Here is a 25127-nt window from a genome sequence, read left to right as displayed (position 1 = left end):
TCATCACAAGATTTCGCATCACCTCTCAATGCTGCCATGTGTTACCCTCAGCTCCCATGAAGTGGCAGTGAGGGATTAGAATACTTGGCCCCTTGCAGGATTGAGCCCTTAAAAGGTCAATGAGCTCTCAACAGGGGTAGCCGTGTGAGTCTGTATCAGCAAAAACAATGAGGAGTCCTTGTGGCACCTTAGAGACTAACACATTTATTTGGGCATAAGCTTTCGTGGGCTAGAACCTGCTTCATCAGATGCATGGAGTGAAAAAAAGTAGGCAGGTATAAATATAGAGCACATGAAAAGATGGGAGTTGCCTTACCAAGTGGAAGATCAGTGCTAACGTGGCGAATTCAATTAGGGTGGATGTGGCCCATTCCCAACAGTTGACAAGAAGGTGTGAGTATCAATATTTCTGTGATGCAGTTAAGGGATAAGACAGAGATCCCCTTTGCCCATCACTGAAACGTGGCCACTTCTGCAGTGGAACATGACAACGGCTTAAGTGCTGAGCTCATGTTACACAGCCATTTGGGCATGAAATACATACATGGGCTAAGCGAACTCTGAGAAGCAAAAATTATTACATGTTGTCTGAAAAACACAACTTCTAAACAGAAAAACGAGGCACGTGCTGTGACTCGGATTAGGACAGATAATGCTTGGCACTCCTTTAGCACTTTCCATCAGAGGATCTCCAAATGATTCATGAATTAAGCCTAACACCTTCCCTCTAGAGAAGACATTTTAGATGGGGGCAATGAGACACAGCCACGTGAAATGACTTGCAGAAGGTCAGAATGAAATAGCGACACAACTGGAAATAGAACCCAGGAGAGCTCACTCCCAGGCCTGTACTTCAAAACATTAGGCCTTCCTTTGCCTTACAGGGAGGGTAAAATGAACACACACACTATACTGACTATGGTGCAAACACAGACACAGTTTGTGTGTGCAGGGTCTCTCTCTCCTCCCCCAAAGCGGCAACTCTTGACTGCCAGAGGGAGTGGTTTTTTCCAGCCAGCTCTGATGTGGCATACCATGTGTCACGCCCTGCAAGACCATCTGTCTTTAGCGTTGCTTTTGGTATGCGACTCGGTCAGTGTCTGAGCATCCTACACTCCAATCTGGCAGATGCAGATTATTTCCAGTGGAATTTTGAAACTTATCCAGGACTGAAATAGACCAGGAGCACCACATTATCAGCAATCCATGCCTCGGGAGCAATTATGTATAGGCTTGTGTGTAGTGTCACAATGCCACTTTCATAGATACACTGCAACATACACACATCCTTCTTCACACATGTTATATCCTAGATCCCCTCCTCCTATTGGCTATGTGAATATGGATGTTCAGGGGGTAAGTGGCACCTCATGAAGGGCTCCTTGGAAAGCACCCCTAATTCTGTGCCAATGAATAAGCTTGTGCTGGGGAGGGGGGGGGAAGAAAAATGTTCTGGCTCTGAGATGTGTATGTGTTTTACCAGGAGAAAATGAAAGCTCAACTGAAAAATGAGACCCAGAGAGGAAAAACACAGAAAATATGAGGCCACACCAGCAGTTGAAGTGGATTCGATTGTCACTTTAATCCGCAGACTGCTGCATGCACTGTAAACATGATCGTTAGGCTGGATTCTTTATCGGTATTTATTTTGCTTTAATATAAAAGTTACAGGTTTGAAATGTTTGCAGGAAGATGTCACTACCAGGACTGGCTTAGTGATAAATAGATAATACAATGTAACATTCTGGGATGGCAGGAGAGACTTGGGGTCAGCACGGCTGGCAGGTGGCTCAGCAGAGTTCAGGTAACTCAGGGCTTCCTTCCACTTCTACTCCCCTCCACAATTCCAGATAGAGCTGCTGTCATCGCAGTGGTAATGTACAAACTGGCGTCCTCTCTTACTTGGCCTCCGTCTGAATATTCAGTCAATGCGTTAAAATCCCCCACTCCTCCCAGAGGGGAAATGGTCTATGGACTCTATCTGCAAGAAGCACGACTGACCATTACATTTGCAGTCCTGCAGATAGCTGAAGTGTCTGGCTTCCGATCCCAGGGAAGCATTGGAGCAGAGGAGTGAACCTTTCACACCCATGGAGCTGCTAGGCCTGCTGCTGACAGGGAACCAATACGTGGTATAACGTTACTGAAGCTCGTTTGTACTTGTGAGGAGAACGTTCTGGCGCCCCTCCCCAACAGCACTGCTCATTCTGCTGCTCCAGTGCCTGTCCATAAAGTGAGTCACCCCAGTTCTGCCAAGGTAGCCCCACTACTCATCAAAACCACATGCACCAACTTAAAATTGAGAGGAGCACTCTGCAAATCACCCAGGGATGTCCCCAAAGAACCATCAGAATGACCGTACTGGGTTAGACCAATGGCCCATCTAGATCAGTATCCTGTTTTCTGACAGTGGCCAGTGCCAGGTGCTTCAGAGGGAATGAACAGAACAGGGCAATTATCAAGTGATCAATCCCGTGGCCCAGTCCGTTTTTTCCTCTCCAGAGTTGTCTTTGCCCGGGGCACTGTGTTGATGGGATTTGGGTCACAGCAGCAGCTGTCAATCAACTGCCCTCTCCCAGGTGGTTATTTGCACAGCCAGCACTCAGCCATGATCTCACAGGAGCCATGTGGCCAGCAGCAAACACACCAGTGACTTGCTTTCACTAGGAGCTGGCTGTGTGTGGATGGGCAGTCTCATCTCCGTCTGCGCTCCTTTTAGAGGGGTCTTGTCTGCAGTTTAGTTGCGAGGCAGGGACTTGAAACAGTTACACAGAAAGACCAGAAAAGACGTGAGCATCTGTGGGGCAGCTTTTAGGACCAGGTGCATTTCCACTGAGGTGCATCTGCCTGCTGAGGTCTCTTCCCACCCCACCCCCCCCGCCCCTTCCCAACAGGTGGCCAGTGCCAGTCTCTGACTTTAACCCACAAGAGGCACAATACACACACACACACGAGGAATCAAGCTGGAACACACTGAAATGAAAGGACAATTTTAGCAACACGACCACACACAATACTGCTATAAATCACCTGTGCTACAACACACACCTTAAATAATAAAGTGACATGTTCAGAACCAAACAGCAGAGGGTCCTGCACAAGAGGTGGATTGCATTTGCTGCTTCACAGATCGCGAAGGCTTTACAGTGCAAAGTAGCCAGCTCGATAACCCACACAGATTAGCTACATAAACAAATCTGGCTTTCTAAACTCGTTAAATTTCCCTCTCTTTCAGATTCAGGGTCTTCAGTATTGAGAGGCTTCTCCTCTCGGACTGTTCGGACTACCCTTTCTAGGGGCTGCATGGATCCAGCCAGGAATAGTCTGTTGGCCTCTGGGCCTCCCTTATACTCCCTTGATATGAAATACAGCTGCCCTGACAGAATAATAATTTCATGCATTCTCCCTAGCTAGCCATTCGTGTTCGGAATGGTTTGGCCTGTAACATGGCAAAGACAAGTAGAGGTATGTCAGGGGCAAGCAAGAATGCTGCATATGCACAGAACAGTAATTCTGCGTCTGGGAGACTGTGGGCTTGTCTACCTGAGAAAGTTTACACCACTTTAAAAATGGATTTAGTTAAACTGGAGCAATAGTTTGTGTAGAGACTCTTATTTCAGGTTAGCTTAAGTCAGGAAAGAATTTACTTAAGCTAAATTGACATGAGTCACTCAAACTGAAATAGAAGTGTCTACCCAACCTGGTTTAAAAACATACCTTCAGTTAAACAGGTGCAAGTTTGGTGTGGAGACAAGCCCATTATCTTCTGCTTAGAGCATCCTTTAAAAAAGATGTATAGCTTTAAATAATACTATAAACCAAACAATATAGGTTGTCACTCCAACTGGTGTCACACAGGTTGTTAGTCAAAACTGCTGTTTAACAAAAGGGAGGAGGAAAGACTCTGCAATGAGTGTGAAGAAGGAAGGGTTTTGTAACTCTGATTCACTCAGAACAAGGTAGGCTTAGCAAACACTGAACGGCTCTTAATAAGGAAGTTAAGGGTGCTGCTGGGAGAAGCTCCTGTGTACAGTCCCTAAGACTTACATCCCTAAAAGCTGCAAGCGTTTTGTTAGAGTTCGCTATAAAACACAGTGATTCACTTTCAGGCAAACTACACAAAGTAGTTCCAAAATAGGCCTTGCAAGGCTGATTAAAATCTACAACATATTCCTGAAAACATGACCAGCACTGTAAACAGTTGATGAAGGACAGAAAGGTCGTGGGTGTGAATCACCCAGTCCTAGCTGTGCTGGGGGAAAGGACTGCTCATCAGAGGGCACAACCATAGGGGAAAGGGGTAGAGAAACTGAATAAGGCACACGGACCAGATCAGGGTTAACATGGTACATGACATGCTAACTCCCTATGACGTGCCAGGCTGCCTGTGTCCCCTGAATCTTGACTTGACTATACTGGGGACAGAGCTTTGCCAGTTCCAAATCTGTCTTCTGGCTTTTCCAACGCTAAGATCACAAAACGCAGCACCAACGGTTATGCAAAGGGGGTTCCATAAACAGTCCTGGCAACAACCTCAAGTGAAGTGGGTGAGGGAGAGAGGATGACCAGTCTTAGCACTGAACACATGCCCTTTTCTTTGCACCTCAGCATTTAAAATCCTGGAAATATTCCTCCTGGCTCCAAACGTCCCCTCTGTACTCCGCTCCAGACACGGCTGCCCCAAGTCTCCTTTATTCCAGCACTCGGAAAGACATTTTCACTAGTTGTGGATTTATACACATAGTTTTGCACTTGTTTTCCTTTAAAGCCACTGGCATTTTGACATGCATCAGTCCCTGCCCTCCGTGGAATCTAAATACTAGTATTTACAAACAGACAGTCTTATATACTACAGTATTTACTGTGCAGTAGCTAGTACCATCACTAAGGGATACGGGCTCACGGGACACTTGAGCCACAGTACCTTGGCTAGTCAACCTCCCCAGAGTTGGGAGACTGACCAGCTTTTTAAATAATGAGATTTGGGGGGAGAAGGGGGATGCAATGACTGGAGACCACAGTCCTTGCCCATGTTTTCAGTGCCTCTTCCATATCTGTGGTGGTTGCCTTCCTCCCATTAAGGTCAGAGAGATCTGGGGCAATTAGATTCAATAACCCTGTAAACACACACAAACGCTTCCACAATAAAGCTTCTCTGGCAGAGAGAGTGCCTGCCACTCCATCCTCCTTGGGGAAAAAGTGATTCATGACCACATTGCACAGGAGGCAAGAAGGTAACAGGAAACAATCCAGGGCTTCCATGGTTTTTGTCTGCTGCATAGGTGCCCTGCGATCCACAGACATGCAGCTCATGGCTGCTGCCCCCTGCTGCTTGAAGACAAAAGCAAGAGTATTTCAGAATACATGGAAAACATCAATTGGCAAACCAGTAACACGCCTACAGGGGATCCTCCTTCCACTGCACTCTCTTCCCAGGTTTAAAGCTGGTTCATGGCATGGAGAGACGGGAGGTGGAGGAAGAAGAGTGGAATGAGCATTGGCTGATCTCTTTCCTTGGCTGTTGCTGTCTTATGACACACACACATTCACAGTTCTTCTGCTGAGCGAATCCAATATTCACAGACCCAGGAAGCAAGCGACTGCTGCCAACTGGGCAGGAAGAGTGCGTCATCCAGTAACAGGTACAAGTATTTACTCCAGTCTCATAGCTGCCCTCGGTGCATCCGCAGAGCGATTCTCCTCGCTCACATCCCCCTCCTCCTAGGTTTTTTCTTCCCTGTCTGTTTTTCGCCTCGTTATGTTTCGAGGTTTGATTTTGAGAGACAGTTCCCACAAGGCCTCCTCAGCCAAATGGTCGCTGAAGTCATTGAAGAATGAGACTATATCGTCATTTCTTCTGATGTCATAATGTCTATAAAACCAAAGAGAACACTACAATTAACATTGCAGCTAGTTTACCCCGAGAACCACCCCTTAAATTAGGGCAATCCCAGACTATACAGTCTGAAATACATTCAACATTCCAATTCTTGAAATTTATGCAACAGGACCATCTGCTTGAAGATACCAGTGTATTGGTAGAAGAGAGGCAAATGTTGTACTGATCTTTACAAATGGAAAGAACAATCCTGGCAATTACCATCCACCCAATAAAGAATAAATCACAGCAGACAAGAGAAGAGAGGGAAGGCTCCCTGAACGGGACATTTAAAACAAGGCTGGATAATGTACTAGGCAAACATACTGTAGGGATCATAGCTGAATTCAAAAGAATGAGAGACTAAAAGCAATCCAACAGTTCTTCTGTCATCTCTAGGATTCTCAAAGCCTGTCCTATAAACCCTGCCTTTATAACACCTACATTCTCCTAGCCAGGTTTCCTCTTTGCTGCAGCAGCACCGCACCGTTTGCATCCCCTGTGCCTAGTCCCAAAGTGGTGTTAGAACACCGCAAAGGCAGCGCCGAGTCCCTGCTCACTGCCGTAGGCCAGGCAGATGGCTGTACTTACATTTGTTGGAAGCACCTCATGCTGTCCAGGATGTTAAACTGTTGCCAGCGTTTGGAAAAGTTCACTTTGCTATCAATGTAATCGGGGTTTCCCAGGTGAACAAAGGTCAAGTCCTGCAGAATCAGGCCTCTGGAAGAGAGAAGGGTGGAGCATGCAGGGAGGAGGGAAGACAAGCACAGAGCTCCAGGTTAGTCACAAGCACTTCAGAGCCACCTGAAAGGCAAGTAAAAATCAACCCAAATGCTCAGTGCTGCTGCCATGCTCCTGCATTTGAAATCAGAGGAAGTCAGTCTTTTCAAAGGTGCACTGGGGCTCAAAGCTCCTGGCATCATGGGTCCAGAGGTAGGATCCTACAGATGAAGCATTAATGCTTAAACCAGTGATACTGGGGGCCAGTTTCTACACCCGAGAAAAATTATTTACTTCAATGCATCTGAAAGCTGGGAGCAGACTAGATAAAGTTGGCACAAGAAGTGTTGGCTGGCATCATCCCTGGAAGAGGGGACAGAGCGTAGCAGTTACAGACTCCCTCAAGTTTTCTGAAAAGGATGAGAGCTTTCCATTTCGCTGGGTGCCCTGCGGGCAAGAGCCACCCAGGGGAAGGCACTGAATCACGTTTTCCATCCACCTTTTGTGGCGGTCTCATTCTCCAACGGTCCTGAACAGATTGGCTACTTTGTGCCTCCGCACTCTCTTCTCCAACAAGCTTTTCACCACGGGGGACGTAGGCAGGCTGAGCTTATGCTGGTAAAGCCTATATAAACCCCTGGTGAATCTGGCATCCAGACTACAGGATCCCTGCAGTGAAAGATGAGAACTTGAATCCCACCTTTGAAAAAAGACATGCATGTTTGCAAAGAGGATTTCTAATTTACCAACACTTCCAGGATGCAGTGACAGGTCTGGCACATGGGCAGCTCTGAATCAGCTTAGCCTCATGAGATGGGAATTGCACGAACTTCTAACATCTCATGGAGAAACTCCTCTTGTTCTACACACAACCTTGAAGGGAAGTCTAGTCTAGTGGTCTGTTCTGAGAGTTCAAACTCCTTGATTTCCACTTGCCTTCACTGATTTGCCTTTGTGCCTCACTTTCCCCATTTGCCGAAAGCGCAGGGAGTTGAGAGATTTTGTTAATTAATGTTTGTAAAGTACTTTGGGATCTTCAGATAACAGTGGCTAAGGAAATCCAAAGCCATGTTACATTGGGAGTGTACAGGCACAGGGCCGGCGGGAAAACTGTACTAGGACAAGGCATCCTTGCCATTTCCAACAAAGCGATGAACTGCTCCAATACTGGCACTGCAGTCCCAACAGAAATCCAGAGCCTAAAGTGCCCAGGTACAAAGTGATGCACATTTGAGAAAGCTGTGGGATTGCAAAGCAGGGAACGTCACAGGGGACTGGTACAGAATCACTCTGGCTCCCAGCAGTGTAGCTTGAACCCAAGTTATTGGATGCCTAGGAATGGGAAGCATTTTTCTCCTCGAATTTTAGAACATGGAAGGCTTGCAACAAGGGTCATATCCTGCACCCTTCATGTCAGGTTGTCCCACACTCTAGTGACCCCCAAGAGGACAGCTACTCACAGGTAAGGTATGCAGGGAGGCTCTACCTCTGCCAGAGCTGCTCGGTAAGCCCGGAAGGACGAGGAGCTGTCGATGAGTGTGCAGTACTCTGCCAGGCCCTAGTGGGACATAAACACAGACATGGAGTTCCTGGTGCAAAGAAGCCATCTCTGTAATAGGCTGCATGGACTTAAATCGCATCCCCAAACAGACCAGACATAACAGACCAGAGCTAGGGCTCAATCTCTTGTTTTCCTCACCTCCGATGTCTGTTTCTGCCACTCCAGCCTTCGGATGGGTGCTGAATCCAGTGCAGAAAGAATGGCCAGATAGGAGTTAAAATTATTCAGCTTTCGTAAGTGCTGTAAAGAGGGAGAAGACCAGTGACTCTAGAGATGTGGAAGACACTCTGGAAACCAACAGTGTTGCCCCTAATGGAATGTCCCACATTCCAACAAATAAGCTCATTGAACAGCATGTGTGAGAATTGCAAGCAATGAATGAGCGGTTACCTTCATAATCTTTATAAATTTAAGGAGCAGCCTCTCTCTGTCTTGCGGTTTCTCTTGTAGCATAATTATCGAACGGACCCTGTGAAGATGGACAAAAAAAAAACAGGAAGAGTGACTGAACCCTTGAGCTGGATTCTGATCTGGCAATACCTGCTGCTTCGCTTGAGTGGCTACTATCTATCAGGGACCCATCAATGAGGCTGAAAAGTTCACGCTTTCCTGTCCTGTTTCTTCTCTACAGAGCATAAGGAAATACACCTCTACCCCGATATAAGGTTGTCCTCAGGAGCCAAAAAATCTTACCGTTATAGGTGAAACCGCGTTATATCAAACTTGCTTTGATCTGCCGGAGCACTGCTTTACCGCGTTATATCTGAATTTGTGTTGTATTGGGTCACGTTATATCGGGGTAGAGGTGTAGTTAAATTCACAAAAACACCAGAGTTTGAAGTTACCCAAACTAGAAGGAAGCTCTCATGCACACACAGAGAGAGAGAGAGAGAGAGAGAGAGAGCTTAGTTCCCATAGTGAATGTTATTGGGCTGGCATCTCTCCTGTTGCTGTTGAAATGGACAGGTGTGGAAGAATTCCATCATTCCTGGATGCAAAGTGGATCTGCTTAACATCCTAATAGATTTAATTGCACTTAAAGGAGGCGCCATTCTCTTTTGGTTTGTTTCACAGGACATGTGAACAACTAAGTGATCAATTTACTCAAGAGGCTGGTTTTCAGCTGCAGTTTTCATCCTTTACCAGATTGTTTATTTGAAATGGCCCCTTCCTTTCTATACTGACTTTGGTTTGAGGCAGGGAAGATGCACATGTGCACAGATGTATCAAGGTGGTTGTCTGAAGGGTCTTGGTGTTATTTGCGATAAAGCCTGGAGATGCAGCTGTCTCCAGAAGACCACAAGGTTTCATTTTTCTGTCACTCGGGATTCTTTGCAGAATGCCCTGGGTCTAGTCCCAGGAGGAAGTGAAACTGCGTCGCAATACACCACAAGACAAAACCATCGAAACAAGCAGCCCCAGCCTGGTAGCACAGCTCAAGGAAAGCTTTCCTGGGCTCCAGGGACCTTAGAGGTTAAGTTCTGTACAGTAGCTGTTGCTCTAATCTCCTTACCAGTAGGACATGTTATTAAAGTGCTCAGTGAACTGTGTCAGGTTGGGACTCTTCTCCTCATTTTGCTCTTTTGCCCAAAGCAAAACTTCTGGGATCTGGCGGGAAAGAGAAGAACAAATCATGAGCTAAAATAAAACATCTGTCATTGGACTCCCTGTCATCCCCATGATTTATAGCCCTCCCCTGACACAAACCTGGCTTTCTTCTACGACGATAATAGGTGTATGCCTGAGAGCTGTTAGAGAACAGCATCAGAGCATTTCTCAAAACCTCTCCCCCCCGCTGCCCCAGCCCCTGACCTTGTGTCTGTACCTCTATCTTATAGAAGAGCTCGGCATCTAAGAGGGTCAGCTGCTCAGCTATTTCATGACTATGGAAATCATGCAAGGTCCCCGGCCTGTGAGAGACAAGGAGGGAAAGGAAAAGGCTAATGAAACCATGACTGACTTTCTTTCCTTTAGAACACTGACCGTGAAGAACGATGGAAGAGAGAACTAGAGGCCCAGTTCTTCACCTCTACATCAGCTGTGCTGCACCATAACTCGATTGGAGTCACACTACCATCAAACGAGTGTAATAGAGAGGAGAATCAGCACCAGCAGTTTTTTAAAATAAGATTTGCCGGCAGAGGAAAAGAAAACACTCCACGCCCAAATCACTTGTGGCATTAGCACCATTTCGATAGCAGGCTCCCATGTCAACCACTTGACCTTTTCCTCTCGATTTTTCTTTATCTTGCATATGTAATGATCTTGATAAAAATATCAATTGGGGGAGCTCTGCACACCAATTCCTAAGTCTAAACAACATGCCACTTTCTCCTCTCCTGATCTAGAAGTGACGAGTGCTGCTCTCCAGCATTTTGTGCTGGGAGATCATTTATACAAGATGATAGGGGATCAAAGTCAGAATGACAGATCTCTGCCCTGAGAAGCTTACCAGAGTGTCATCAGGCTCAGGATGGGTGCTTGGAGTGTCCTATGCCCGAGACAGCCAAATTCTATGTTTTGCCTCATAGCCTTTGCTACAAGGATTTTTAAAATCTGTTTCTCATGCTTCATTCCACGAGTTTGCCAATGACTTCTCCTTGTGTCTCTTCCTTTGCATAACTAAGGGATGGATGTCATTGGCTGAAGTCTCAGTGTATGTCAGCGCTGTGCAGGAGCATTCACAGGGCTCCTGGAGATGAGGAGCTCTGCAGAGGTTACTGCTTTGCCCATGGGGCATAGCCCCTGTGTATATGCCTCACCAGCATACAGGGGTAACTCGTGGAGCTGTATGAAACACGTGCCTTAGAAAGCAAGACTTGACAGAGAAGAGCCCTCGTGTGATGGGTAGGGACAGATAAATAAAGAAGGGTCAGGAAAAGCATTCCCCTGCAAAACCAGAGGACAAAGCAAACTGACACTGTGCTGCTCAGCGTGCATTAACAGGCAGATGCACGTCCCTCAAACAGGACCAAAGTTTGATTAGGTGCAGGCTGCCTCACCTGGCTGCCACCCCTCGGGCCGCTAGAGGTTTGATTGAGTTGGCATATCTCAGCATTTTCTTCTGATCCACTTTATCCAGAATATTTTTGCGTAGCACTCTAGCGAGGCTGAGCTCTCCATTGCAGACTAGCCGGAACACCAGGTCCATTAACAGCTTTAGAATCTCATCCGTCAACTCCACTAAGCTGAGACATGGACGGAAAACCCAGAGCACATGTCAGAGACGAGACATTAAAGATGACATTCCCCATTTACCTAGAGCCTGTATTAAGGACTTCCCCTCTTTTATCATGAAAAATTAGGGTGAGCTTCCCCCATGGAACTGAGCAGTGAAAAAATTTATTTTGTAGCTCTTCCAGGCACCTGTGTAAGGTTATCTTCACCCCCGTGTCCAGAAAAGGACATCATCCCTCAATTAGAATGGCCCGCCTCTCAACACAGCACCCTAAACTTCCCCAATCTGGCAGTTCTGGGTAGCTATTCCTGATGTGCTATCTCAACAGCTCTTGGCACAATGGGCTAGTCTTCTCATCTACACACTCACTCAGTTGCAGCTGCTGCTATGACAACCAGCCTCTCTGGGGAGACTGAAGCACCTACAGCTGGCTATTGGGAACTGCTCAATAGCATCTCATGCTGCACTCCTCCCTGGAGTACACTGTGGGTCACCTCAGTAATCTTTCCCGCCTCCCCCATCTCCCTAAGGGACCAAAGTCCTGAGTCACTCTCAAACCAGGGACTCTTGCATGGAAGCAAAACAAGGCCCCAGCTGAGACCCGAAGGCAGCTGAGATAACTGCAGTGACTTGTCATTGGGGATGTCCCTAGAAATGAATGCATTTAGTGTTCTGCCTCAGACTCAGATCTAGGAGAGTTAGCTCAGCACACAATCCAATTCCTTTCCCCACAAGCATAACTGAATCCAGGCCATTCCAGTTCACCCTCTGGCCAACTTTTCCTCTCTTTCAAAGATTCCCCTTCAGATTGTTTATTTTTGAAGTCATAAGGAAGACCCAGAGAAGGCACCCTGAAAACTTGCATTTCCCAGCCAAGACCCCAAGTGTTCAGCCCTGCAGCAGTCTCTCTGATCTGGGGAAGGAAGTTTCAGGTCTCCCCCACAGATATGGTTTACATTTTTATTACCTCCCACCCAGGCCCCCAAACAAAGCAGGAGGGACGCTCACCACAGCTCGTCCACCACTCTCACCAGCACGAAGAATGTGTTCTTGCTGACTCGCTTCTTAAACGTGTCTGGGAAGTGACAGAACTTCTCATACGTTGGCCACAAGTTAAAGAATTAACTCAATCCAGCCAGGCCAATGTTAGTTTGTCTGAGGAGTGCCCCAGTAGGTTTCCCAACAGGATCACTGCTTTTTGCCATGACTGAGACCAGCACTCAATTTCTAAGAGGGACATGAAATACTAAAGGCGGTGGACTGAGCAGTATAGGCTGCATGTAGCAGGGAGGGGTTCACACCACTCGGTGGGTGCATTAACAGAGGGGGGAGGTGGTGTACCCTGAAACCATCATCTCTAAGGTGACAACTGAGTCAACTGCCAGTCCAACAAGTTACTGTCACTCCCCTTGGTCTCACTGTGGCATCTGGTCTCTCTTGTAACAGCACAGAGCTCAAGGCCCAACCCAGTCTCTCATTCTGTTAGCAGGCAAATGTCAGAGGTGTTTCCGGTCACTTGCAGACAACACTGGTTGTTGAGGAGAGTTGATTGACCTAAAGAGTCGTGCCCAGTTCAAAGCCGGCAGGGTGATGGCTGCAGTGGTTACTGGGGGGGAACGTATGGAGGACCAACATGGATTGAGAAGACTACTTCAACCAGAAGGCTGGGCTGGGCAGGAAGGGGTGAGAGGAGAAGACAATAACCAATTAAGATGAATTTAAAACAACAACAATAAAAAGTGTAGATCTCCAAATTGTGGTTCTGAATTTCCAGCACCTCCTAAAAGTGAGTATTTCACTGCTGACCTCAACACGAGAGGTTCTGTGTCCAGTGTCCATTAGCCAAAGCAGTAGCAGCGGGACCAGCATCTCTGCTAAAGATGGCAGTGATGAGCTGCGACGCTGGACAGCATGACACCAGGCCCCGATGTGCAGCCGCAGCACTAAAACCCATGAGGCATTTACACTGTGTGTCTTTAAAGTGCAGCACCTCAGTGTCAGTAGCAACGGAGGGAGTTACGGGACGGGATCCAAGGGAAGGGAATTCTAGATGTAATATTCAAGGAACAACCTCTGTACATCATTACAGATGCTCCTGTCAGCAGGTAAAGGGCCATACAGAACCATAGTGTGAAGACGACATTCTGTGATGTGCTGCATTATTGGTGGCAGAAGGGAGGTCTAAATACTGACAGAGTTTAACTCTCACAGTAACCGCACAATCATCAATCCACACACCACCTCTCTGGGTACAGCTGAGAAGCAGCTGTGAGGGGTGATTCCCAGCTCAGGTCAACATAAACATGCTAGATCTGCTCAAGCTAGCATGCTAAATACAGCTGTATGGCTGCAGTAGTGACTCGGGCTAGCCATCTGAGTAAGTACCCAGGGGGGTCAGGCGGATTTGCACTCAGGTGGCTAGCCCAAGCCCCTGCCTGCGTGACCACAGCCACACTGCTACATGTAGCACACTAGCTTGTGTCTGTTTACCCATGCTGGGAATTGCATCTCTCAATGCTGTCCGGACATACCCTAAGAGGTCGGTAAATTTACAGATGGGGAAGCTGCGGCACAGACAGGTGACGGACTTGCGCAAAGCCAAGCAGTGATTCAGAGCTGGGTTTAGAACCCGGGCATTCCTGGCCCTCTCTCTTGTGCTCAAGACCAATAAACCATGTTTGCCTTGATTTGTCCCATGGAGTGTGCTATTTGATTTGCACTGAAGTGAAGAGATTGTGCTGTAAACTATGAATGCCTGCCCAGGAGCTAATAGGGCGTGTGCCACCCATGTGGGCTTGAATATATTGCGGACTGCTTTGCCAGCATGCTTTGGATTAGGTCATTTCCCACCCTGCCTATGAAGTGTTGAGTACAGTGCTCCGAGCCTTGGCAGGGTCAAGAGTGTCACACTTTTGGAAGGATATCTGTACTGCAGCTTCTTGATGAGCTCTTCAGGGGTAATGAATGTTCTGTACGTTGTCAAAAAGGCTTCACAGTACAGCACCAGATCTAAAGAGGAAGGCAATAAAACCTCAGTCAATTGTGTCTTCAGAAGGAAGCATGCTCTATACTGAATCCTACCTTTATTGTGTCTTTACAAAAGGAAAAAAAAAAAGGTAATATGGAGGCAAACTTCTGCAAGAACAAATTAATATCCAGCTTTGCAGAAACACTGAAGTATTATTTCTTGCCAGAAGGTGGACCTAATGCACAAGAGCAATAGCAAAGTTCCCTCTACTCAGGGGTGAGCAAACTTTTTGGCCCGAGGGCCACATCTGGGTGGGAAAATTGCATGCAGGGTCATGAATGTAGGGCTGGGGCAGTGGGTTGGGGTGCAGGAGGGAGTGCGGGGTGTGGGAGGGTTGTGATGTGCAGGAAGGGGCTCAGGGCAAGGGGTTGGGGCGCAGGAGGGGTGCGGGGTGTACGAAGGGGCTCAGGGCAGGGAGTTGGTGTGCAGGAGGGGTGCGGCAAGGAGCTCGGGGCAGGGGGTTGGGGTGCAGGAGGGGGCTCGGGGCAGGGGGTTGGGGTGTGGGGTGCAGGAGGTGTTCGGGGTCTGGGCTTTGGCCCAGTGCCACTTATCTTGAGCGGTTTCAGGGTGGCAGCGGCGCACAACGGGGCTAAGGGAAACTCCCTCCCTGTCCTGGCTCCGTGCTGCTCCTGGAAGGGGCCAGCACCACGTCCTTGGGGGAGGGCCTGTGGGTATCTCCCCCGAAGCTCTCATTGGCCACAGTTCCCCGTTCCTGGCCAATGGGAGCTGCGGGGGGTGGTGTCTGCTGGCAAGGGCAGAGGAGCTCTCTGTCCCCCCTTCTCCAGGGGTTGCAGGGACGTGGTGCCAGCCGCTTCCGGGAGTGGCACAGAGACAGGGCAGGCAGGGAGCATGGGGGTGGCAATCCCGCAGGCCAGATCCAAAGCCCTGACAGGCCATAGTTTGCCCACCCCTGCTCTACCCTGTTGGTCTGACTCCTGGCTGTAACACACTGAGATTTGCTTAGAGCAACCACCTAGAGGATCAGCAAAGATCATCTCTCTCGGAGAAGAGGGTCTTTAATAGTAGGTCAAGCAAAAGTACAATAAGGCCCCTGGCGATGGGTCCTTAGGGCCACTTTCTCGGCATTACTGCTGATTTTGCAGAGTGTGCAAAAAGTAAAACTATTTCCAACGAGGGAAAGAGTTAATACCACTGCAAATATTGGCCAGTAAGGGGTGCTAGAGAGCATACAATATGCTGCTATGCCATGCCATCTCCACAACTGGATACCAATGGCTTTGTCTACAGTCATGGGATCAGGAGATGGAATTTGAACATGAGAGTGAGAGATGCATCTATAAAGTTAAGTATGGAATGATGGTGTCACTTCATCTGGGAGAAAGCGGTAAGAGTGGAGGCTTGTCGTCCTGTGAACACAGGTGAAATGAGTTTGGCAGTCTCAGCCCAAACCCTTGCATTCTGGCCTGACTGATCACTTCTGTTGCAGAGAAGCTGTGACAGGAAAAGGAGGTTGCACGTTAGGACTGAAATACATTGGCAGATCTAGGGGAGAAGGGCTTGTCATTACAGGTGGAGGTTCATTAGGGGTTTTAGGCCAGGGTGGAGGTGTATTAGCAGAGATGCGTGAGAAAACTTCCACAGCACCTGCACATGCCAAGTTTCCCTCAAACCAGGCACGTCACCTCCAAAGTTCCTGAGCACTAATGTTAATCCATTGCTTTGTTACAAGGGTTGGGGGGAGTGGAAGCATGACAATCACTCCTATCGGTCTGCAGCGTTTCACTTGGCAGTAACCTGACACAGAAAGCTCCTTACTGCTGCTCCTAAATCAGTGGAGAGCTGCTGTCTTTTAGTTAAAGATGATCAGATATAATCTCTAAAGCAGGGCGGATGGGTGGTCATGTCAGAGGTGAGCTCTGTGCCTTGTTCAGCTGTAATCCTGCATTTGGAGCGGGCGTGCACAGCCATGGGCACTTAGCTGGCCCCAGGTTTTATTCCTAAAGACCACAAGTCTTCTTTTATCCCTTATTCCACTTAAATCTGCTACTCAAACCTAAATGGACAAGGAGCAGCAACCGGGAGTGGAGTTATATTTATTTGGGGTTCCCATCCGTCCAAAAGGCATTGTGAGGTAATACAGCCGGTGTACTCTGGCACCCAGACCTGCCAGGAAATTCATCTTTAAAGGAAAGTCTCTTAACCATACCTCTCTCTGGAGTTCAGGTGATAGATTTACAAGCCCTGAATTCTTCTTATCGTAAACTTAATTCATTACCCTCTCAGCCTCCTAAACACTGGGTTAGCATAGCATAAATTCCTCTGTTTTAACTTGCATCAACAACTTGGCACAGCATGCAGGGGTGAGTTTGCCCACTATTATAAGAAATATACTACACACCTCTCTCCTCCTCCCACTTCTCCCTATTGATGCAGGGATAACTGTTAACAGGAGAGACTACTGCATATCTAAAACACACAGCGATCTGCGTCCATGAGAAGCGTACTAGGCTCCTCACAGCCTTTCCTCAATGCATACAGTCTCTTCAGATTTCATCATTTTCACACAAGTTGTCCAACGTGTATCCCTCTAGCAATTAGCTCTCCAAAAACAGAAACATGGTGGAAGAGGCTATTTCTAAGAGGCTGCTGCGCCAAGGAAGGGGTGTGCTAATAAGAAATCCATTCCACCTTCACCGTTTTCTCCTATGCTTCAGGAAAGGTCAGGAATATTTCTGTAGGGGTAAGTATGTCCTGGCTGGCTGCAGGGTGCTGGCTAGCAGTCTCAAATGCCTAATGCTACAGAACAAAACAGGGTTCATTTAAAAATGAAATAAATTCCTCTTTAAAATGATCAAATGCACTGAGTGGCTCAGTGGTTGGCAATCCAGGAGAACTTCCTTGGTTTAGGCCAGTGCAAATGTCTCACTTTCACTCTTTGGAAATGCTGCAAAGCTCATCTTTATTCACAAGGCTTGGGGAGGGAGGGTTGATGTTTGGGGAGTTGGATTTGGGGGTTTAACTGGATAGTTCAATTAATATATCATTATAATTAGAGTAGCGAATAGAATGGTTAAAATTTGAGTGCTCGGTGCTTAAAAATATGCCAAGTGTTAACATTATGCGATTCTGTGCTGAAAAATCCAAATAAATGAAAGAACCTCTCCACCCACCTCCCACTTTTATACATGATGACAAATCACCACTCAAGTTGGCATGATTGGTTGCCCATGCATAAGAGGATCAGGGCTGGACCAGGAAGGATGCTCCAGGCGAATTTGAGATGCACTGGTAGAACAATGCTGGGACAGCTCACCCAGTGAGTTCGGCTCAGTCCGGTGATATTACTCACATCAATGCTAAGTTCACTCAAGCCATTCCCACCCCAACATTAAACTGAAGTCAATAAGTTACAGAGCACAAGTGTCACTTTGAAAATTGAATCAATGGCACAAGGTGCCATTCACAATTATTCTTCCCCAACCCAACGACATTTGTTTGCAGGTAGAGTGATGCCAAGGCCATGGTGGCGCTCGTTTGCATTGGTATGCCTCGCTCTGCAGAGCTAGACTCTGGACACGGAAGAGTTAAAAAAATCATTGCTGTTGAATTGAACGGTACAAGAGCTTATGCAGCTTAGCTCTGTTTCACCCAAGATCAACACAATCCCCTCTGCGACATTCATGCAGTCCTCCCCATTTTGTCCACGTCTGCATATGGGAACACAGTTGACAGGCAACACTACAGAGGTTTGTAGCATAACCAGAAAAAAGCTACACCAAGCTGCAGACTCCCGGCTTGCTCCATTCCATTCACTGTACCTTTCCTGTCAGTCTCAGTTGCGTGGACTAGCAAGATATCCCCCGATCCACCACGAACATCTGGCCCATCATCGCCCTGCAATGAGAAAAGAAACATGTTACGCACAGGAGACCGAGCCCCCTCTCAGCATGGCCTAATTCCTTAGTGCCTAAAATGCAGCGCTAACTTGTACATTTCTTGCAACTCACGCAGCAAAGCGTGAGCTGGGACAAGGTGTCGAGTACCAGGCCAATCCTGTGATTTAGTGGGAGTGCTGTTTTGACTTGCAGTCTGGGTCTCTCACTCCTTCGGCCAGGCTGGGAAGTGCAGCGAAAGCTAAACGCTTTGCCTGTGAGCAGACGGAAGAGAAATATTTTATGCTGCTCACCGGTGATCATTCCAGTGGTTATTAAGGAGCAGCAATAGCACGTGATCATACATCAGAGGCAGTTTGTATGCATGATGATGAAAAGGGCGTAGAGTGAAAGCTGCACATTCAACCTTAACTTGAGCATTTCCTTTCATTTGAATATTTAACTGTGCAAATGGATGCTGTATTAATAATTTGGGGTGTTTAATTTCCCAGGTGTGCGTGGTGGGGAATGGGATGATAAAGGAAAGAGAAAAAGAGGGGGGAAACACATCTCCAAACTTAAAAGAAGGTGCTTCAGGTCTCTAGAATGTCAAAGCTCATGTAGTTTGAAAAACTGCAAATAGAGCATACAAATCCTGTAATCTGGAACTATTTGGCTAGATGTCACCTGACTGCTGCTATCCTCAACCAAGTTCATGTGCTGGGAACAGAACTCAGGTGTCCTAGCTTCCAGTCCCCCGCCTCACCACCATACCAAACAGCCTCTCCCTCTGTCGTACATCCAGGAGCAGCACACTACTAACATTATATAAAACTCCATCATTCTTAAGGGCTTTACATGAAATATTTCTGCAGGGAAGAGACTGGAATACTACCTGGCTCCTTTGGGCTATTTCTTTGCTACTCCAGTATACGAAGTACTGGAAATACTCCTGATTTACAGACATGGAGCAACTGTGCCTAAGATGTGATTTTTCAGGTGAAACTCTGGCAAGGCTTATGAAATACCACTTAAAGAATGAATAATAGCTTCCGGCTCTCCTGCAGATCTTGGCTGTCCAAAGAACACTCCCGTAAGTGCCAGTAAATGATATATTGTTTCTGTTTTCCAGAACGGCCCCTTGACAGTCTGAAAGCTTCAAAGGCCTTGTATATTCCCTCGAGCCCTGCATCAGAAACAGCTTTGTTCGGAATATCAGCAAGCAAGTGTAGATGTCTGTCAGTGCACCCAGAACCAAGTTGTTTCTCAAGTGCAAGAACAGCTATTTTGCTGAGTAGTTTGTTTGCACTTCTGAAGCCATTTAGCAATTCAGAAACTAAATACACTTAGTGCAACTTCTTGCTGGAGACTAATCCATATGCTAAACCTTCATTCACACTTAGCAATACAGCAGCTAAGCAGCCTGACTACACACCCATGTTCAATTACTGTATTTATCATAGGCTATGTCTACACTGAGATGCACTGCAGGCTATAGAGTTATGAATTGCAGAGCGCACCAAAATGTTGCACTCTAACTGCCCCACGTGAATGCTGCTGGCGTGAATGAAAAGGTACCTAGTTCGCATTAATATGGTACCTAGTTCATGAATTCTTCCAGGAGTGGGTGGGTCAGCTTTTGTGGCCCGCATCATGCGGGAGGTCAGACTAGATGAGCATAATGGTCCCTTCTGACCTTAGAGTCTATGAGTCTATAAACACAGTCCTTTGTCAAACAGAACTATGTTAATGCGAACTAGGTACCTTTCCATTCATGCCAGCAGCATCCACATGGGGCAGCTAGAGTGCAACATTTTGGTGCGCTCTGCAATTCATACCGTACAGTCTGCACTGGGGCCCAGCATAGACAAGCCCTTGGAATCTCAGCTGTTGCATTTCGGATGCTGGTACAGGCTGAAGAGGTGGAAGACACAAGAATGTGCTGGTGTTCAATGAGACAGCCCGTGCTTTGTTAATGAACTCATGGTCTGATGCCGATGCTTCCTTTCCAGGCTGGTGTCTCATCTGATTTCAGCACAATTTACACACAAAAAGCTGCAATGCATTGCTTCTGCAAACCAGTTTTTCCTATTAGCTTGCACAGAGTCTGTTTGATTCTCTTTCTCTACACTCATGGTCAACCAGGTTTCATTAAAGCACAAACCAAGAAGCATGAAAGTGACTCTTGCAGGCACCTACCTCCTGCTTCAGTGTCAGCCGAGCCATAATTTCACTGTGGTCAATCAGGGTCAGCTCATCTACCTCCTCCTCTAGCGATGATTCCAAAGCATCCGGTGACTTTTGCTGCCTGGAAGAGAAGCAAAAGACCATCAAGATCATTAATCATATAGATGGAGAAGCAGAGAGCCAGGTCACATTGAGCGCACAGTGTCCAGGCCTTCATTAAATGGCCCAGATACTACAGGAAGTCTGACACTCTCAAAGTCAGGGAACCCCCCTGCAAACAAATCTGAGTGTCTGGTACTAATACTACAGCTTTTTGCATCCCTGGGAAAGGAGGAAGACTGAGGCTGATAAATGAAACCTTCAGGAACAGAGCACTTGTCCAGCCAGATTTCTGGCTATTCAATAGAATTTAACTACAGCATGCATGACTGCACACTTTAGCGTCTCCATTGCACTGTCTGCAACATCATCCCTCATCATCCCAAGTGATTCTGCAAATGTATGGATGTCGGAAAATAGACCGTCCATGGCTGGAGTATCTCTTTAAGTTAGTTCATAATCTGTTTTGCTGGCAGAGGGCTGAGACAAGATCTCTCTCTGTTGGAAGACATGACAGAAATTCTGTTTCTCTTCCTGCGTTATACAGCTACTCCTCTAGCTCCAAGGGGAGGTGCTCTTGTTGTGTCTTGTACAGATTCCCCCTGCCTGGCTTCCTATAATACTATGTGCGAATTCTCCAAAGACACCTCTACCCCAGTGTCTGACCATCATGGAGCAGTCTATATTTTCATCAGACACTAAGCTTAGTAGGAGAGTTGTGTTGCTTCCTTCATTGCAATGATTAAAACCCTTAAAGCAAGTGTCAACTTCTTTGGGACAGAGACAAAAGTTAGTGTGTGCGCGTGTGTTGTACCAACATGCATTGCCTCTTTGTTTATTTAGAATGAGGATTTCAAAATAATGCAGAGCCTGGAAGGGATATAAACCCTCCTGCTTCTGGGTATGAGCTAATCTCTAACTAACAAGGTCAGGAAGAAACTTCCTTTGGGTAGGTAATTCTGTAACTGCCTAATACAGGATTTCTCGTACCTTTCCTCAGAAGTAGCTGGGACTGGGCACTGTAAGAGACAGGAGACAGGATTGGGCTGATTGTCTGATCTAGCACAGCTGCTCCTACATAGTGGCTGCATCAAGCACTGTGGGTTTGTTAAATCACCCTGCACAGCCTGGATTTTCCTTCTTAGGTGGGATTTCATTTCTCATGAGACCGTCTAATTTAATGGGCTAAAAATCTCGACACTCTCAAGGCAGAACATGAAACACGTGGCTTGTTTGGCAGTGGGTAGAACTAAAATAGCACTGTTCGGGCATTGCTGTTTTGTGGGGCAGGGGGAGCTGCAAGTTCAGGTCAGGCCCACCTCTCACCACCATCTCTGCTTTCCTTCCCAGTGGTGCTGCTATGCGAAGTGGAGTCTTTGGGGTGGCCGTCTTTGATGGCAGGAGATTCCTAGAAGAGAAAGAAGCTTTTGATCATGACATGGGATCTTGCAATCACTGGTCATCCCACACTCACAAAGCTTGCTACCTCTAAATGGCCCTATACTGTAAATTCCTATGGAGGGATTAAAGATTGATGCAAGTGAATGCCAAATGCCAGGAAAACACAGACGTTAATTAGACGGGAAATTTGGGAGCCTCTCTGGAGACTTTAATGTAGCTATTTTGGTTTGCTTTTAAGGTTGTGAAATTATGCGGATAGTCACAAAACACAAGTCAGCTGTTGACCTGGATCTTAACCTTCCCCCCAGACTTTTTCATCAGCCCTTGCAGTTGAAATGTACTTCCCTTCTGCTGAATGAAATGCCCTCTGCAAGACGGCGCTAAACTTTCCACTGCAACGCCTCTTCCTCTTCCAATTCCTTCCTAGTTACAGCCCCCCAAAATCCCACTTGTCATAATGTGTGGATGTAAACTACCTTCCCTCCCTCACCTCGCCCATCAGAGGAGGTTATGCAATGATGATCAACTGCTGTGGAAATGATGCTAACGTTAAAAAAAAAAAAAAAAAAAAAGAGCAAGCTGAACATAAGGCATATAATAGCAGGAATGCCGTTCAAAGCAAATAAAGATACACCTTAAACTAGCCATTTATTAAGGAGGAAAATAGCTATGAGAGGTAAATGGGATTATTAAGTTTACAGTGCTGTAGTCGAGAGCTATTTAGCACTATGCGGAGTGATCCTTGGAGGTTCAACAGATCAACCTGAGAGGATTCAAACCACCTTTCTAAAAATCAGAATCACCCTAGAAATTTTACTGTCAAGCCTGGGATTTTTATGTATCTGCAAAGTTGTGCTAAGTTACGTATAGCGAGAAATGTTATAAAGTCTTATTTCACTGTTAAGAACTAGCTGAATGAGATGAATGACGAAGGGGAATTGCCTGATTGTCAGAGGTGTAGATAGAAGGGAAATGGTAGGAGCCTCATTACTTGAGATGTTTAAAACTAGACAGGGAACAATCGTATAGTCCAGGGAACAATCCCACCTGGGCAGAGGAGTGGACAAGACAGAACTTCACAGATCTTTGCCTTCGCTATTTTCTACAGTATAACAGGAAGATGATCAGTGGCACTGAAACGCTTTTTATAATGTGGGTGCTGCGTCCCCCCCTTACCCGTCCATGCCCCTAGAACCGACTCCGGGAATGGGGGGATATGGGCAAGGGTAAGGGGCCTGAGGCTGGCAGCCAGGACCCTATGAAGATGATCCCCTCTGTGATGTGATTTACCCTGTCTCTTGTAGGAAACAGCTAAGATGAGCCCTGTGCAGAGGAGGAGGAAAGGGTTAATAGACTATATCAATCACTTACTTTGTGTCCCAACGTTGATGAAAAAGGATGGTATTTTATAAACACAAAATGGATTTTAAAAAGCCAAAGCAGTTAAGAGTATTAGTAAAGAACTGGCACTGCCAAAGATGCTGCACAAGTCAAGGCTTGTACCTTTCCAGAAAACAAAAAAACAAAAACCCCAACCCTCGTGCACACAGCCCTAAACAAACTGCAGAGCACGCTGAAGCAGCTTTAAAGGAAAAGCAACCACTATGTTCTTAAAAACGTTCACCCAAAATCTCTGAAGCCAAGCAAGCATCATCTGCTCTCCATCCAAATTGAGATTCCCCTCTAGAGAGAACCAAAACAGACAAGCAGAATGGCCCACCATCAAAGCATTGCATTCAGCAAAACACAGAAGCACCACAATATGCAGGAGAGACTTATAAAAAGCATGTTATGCGCTGCATGAACTCAGCATGCACCAAGCAGCCCCTTCCAGTTTACTTACTCCTTCAGAGTGAGGGAGTTCCCCGTTGCTTTGGCCAGAGGAATACAGATTGACGTATTCACCCTCACCAGCCTCCTCACTGGCGTTTTCACTCTATGGGAGACAGGATGAAAGGAAATGTGTCACGGTGCCCCTGCGCCCAGCACTTAACCCTAACAACGTGTGCAAGTGAACATGTCTGGCCCATGCCCTGGCAAGAAACGATCTCTCCCCACCCACTGGCACTTGGGCTGGGAACCTTTCCTCTGGCGCCAATGGAAGACTGCCACCACTGTCTTATGGCTCTGTACTTTCACCAAGATAATCGCTATTTCCCAATTCGCAAGGACTATCCAGGAGGCCAAAAGGTACGGCAATCAGCAGCAGGAGAGCAGCATGGATTGGTTTGTGAGAGCTACCACGGAAGCCAACTGTTGGATATCACAGTGTAGCCAAATGCAGACTTCAAAGTTACAGATGCTGAACATTTATAGTTTAAAACCAAAACACCACAATGGGACCTAGCTACATACTCTATGCCCGCCACAGTAATCATGGCTTGATCTTGCAGTGTAGATAAGACCAGACTGCATTCCCAAAGCATTCCATATAGCACAGGATTTTAGCATAGCTTGGAAATGTCATTGGAAACACAGCTCAGACCATACCTACGAATGCAAGACAAAACCACTTTGGGGGTGCGGCGGGGGGGAACAGACTGTGTTGTAGGAAGGTCCCACAGCAAGGAAAATGCAACAGTGTAGTTAGTTAGGACTGAAGAATCCGAAAATCAATTTCTCCTTTGCTTACTTGACAAGCCCTGAATTTAGGAAGGTGCTCCCCCTACAGTCACAACCACCAAACCAGTAAACAGGTTTCAAAGGGGTAGCCGTGTTAGTTTGTATCAGCAAAAACAACAAGGAGTACTTGTGGCACCTTAAAGACTAAGCCCACGAAAGCTTATGCCCAAATAAATTCGTTAGTCTCTAAGGTGCCACAAGTACTCCTTGTTGTTTTGTCAAACCAGTAAAGTGCCTGATCTCAGCGTTTTTGGGGGAAACAGAGACTCTTGAATTTTAATCTTTACAGGCAAGTGAAAGAGGAACTGCTTCGTTTAAAAATGTAGCTGCCACGCACAAGCCTCCGCATCTGTTTTCTTAACAGATCTGGAACCTTAAACTAGTGTTGCCCAAACTGATACCGTTCTCCAAACAGATCATCAGACTAATACCTCTGGCTGAGCCAACCAGTGCCTGATGCTGCCCATTCAACAGCGTGCATGCTAATCAGCAATGGAGCTCAGGCTGTTTGCAGTCAGAAAGGGGTTTGGAGAAGCCCCCAAATCGGTTTCAGATTAGAGAGGACAGTAAGCAGTTATAACGCACTGAGGCCCAGTCCAGAGGCTCATCATTAAGGCAGG

The 25127-nt window shown here is 46.8% G+C and overlaps 1 protein-coding gene across 7 annotated transcripts in view; it reads right to left on the bottom strand.

Annotated features, from left to right (window-relative positions):
* Window positions 1-1557: 1557 nt before the first annotated feature.
* The window catches only part of RAPGEF1 (Rap guanine nucleotide exchange factor 1), a 126030-nt gene continuing 102460 nt past the window's right edge, over window positions 1558-25127 (bottom strand). For 4 of the 7 annotated variants that reach the window (XM_054007438.1, XM_054007435.1, XM_054007434.1 and 1 more), the window contains 14 exons: window positions 23729-23821; window positions 21804-21892; window positions 20398-20506; window positions 18145-18220; window positions 14262-14346; window positions 12346-12438; window positions 11162-11347; window positions 9985-10069; window positions 9673-9767; window positions 8550-8628; window positions 8298-8399; window positions 8059-8156; window positions 6470-6598; window positions 1558-5872 (listed from right to left, as the gene is read on the bottom strand). In XM_054007438.1, coding sequence (XP_053863413.1) covers window positions 5722-5872; window positions 6470-6598; window positions 8059-8156; window positions 8298-8399; window positions 8550-8628; window positions 9673-9767; window positions 9985-10069; window positions 11162-11347; window positions 12346-12438; window positions 14262-14346; window positions 18145-18220; window positions 20398-20506; window positions 21804-21892; window positions 23729-23821 — 1470 coding nt within the window. In that variant the 3' untranslated portion in view covers window positions 1558-5721. The remainder of the gene's footprint in view (window positions 5873-6469; window positions 6599-8058; window positions 8157-8297; window positions 8400-8549; window positions 8629-9672; window positions 9768-9984; window positions 10070-11161; window positions 11348-12345; window positions 12439-14261; window positions 14347-18144; window positions 18221-20397; window positions 20507-21803; window positions 21893-23728; window positions 23822-25127) is intronic. The other 3 variants (XM_054007436.1, XM_054007437.1, XM_054007440.1) reach the window with 1 other exon arrangement.

Source organism: Malaclemys terrapin, chromosome 17 (genome assembly GCF_027887155.1).
Source record: "Malaclemys terrapin pileata isolate rMalTer1 chromosome 17, rMalTer1.hap1, whole genome shotgun sequence".
NCBI classification, from domain to species: Eukaryota; Metazoa; Chordata; order Testudines; family Emydidae; genus Malaclemys; species Malaclemys terrapin.
This window is presented reverse-complemented; position numbering and strand designations above follow the sequence as displayed.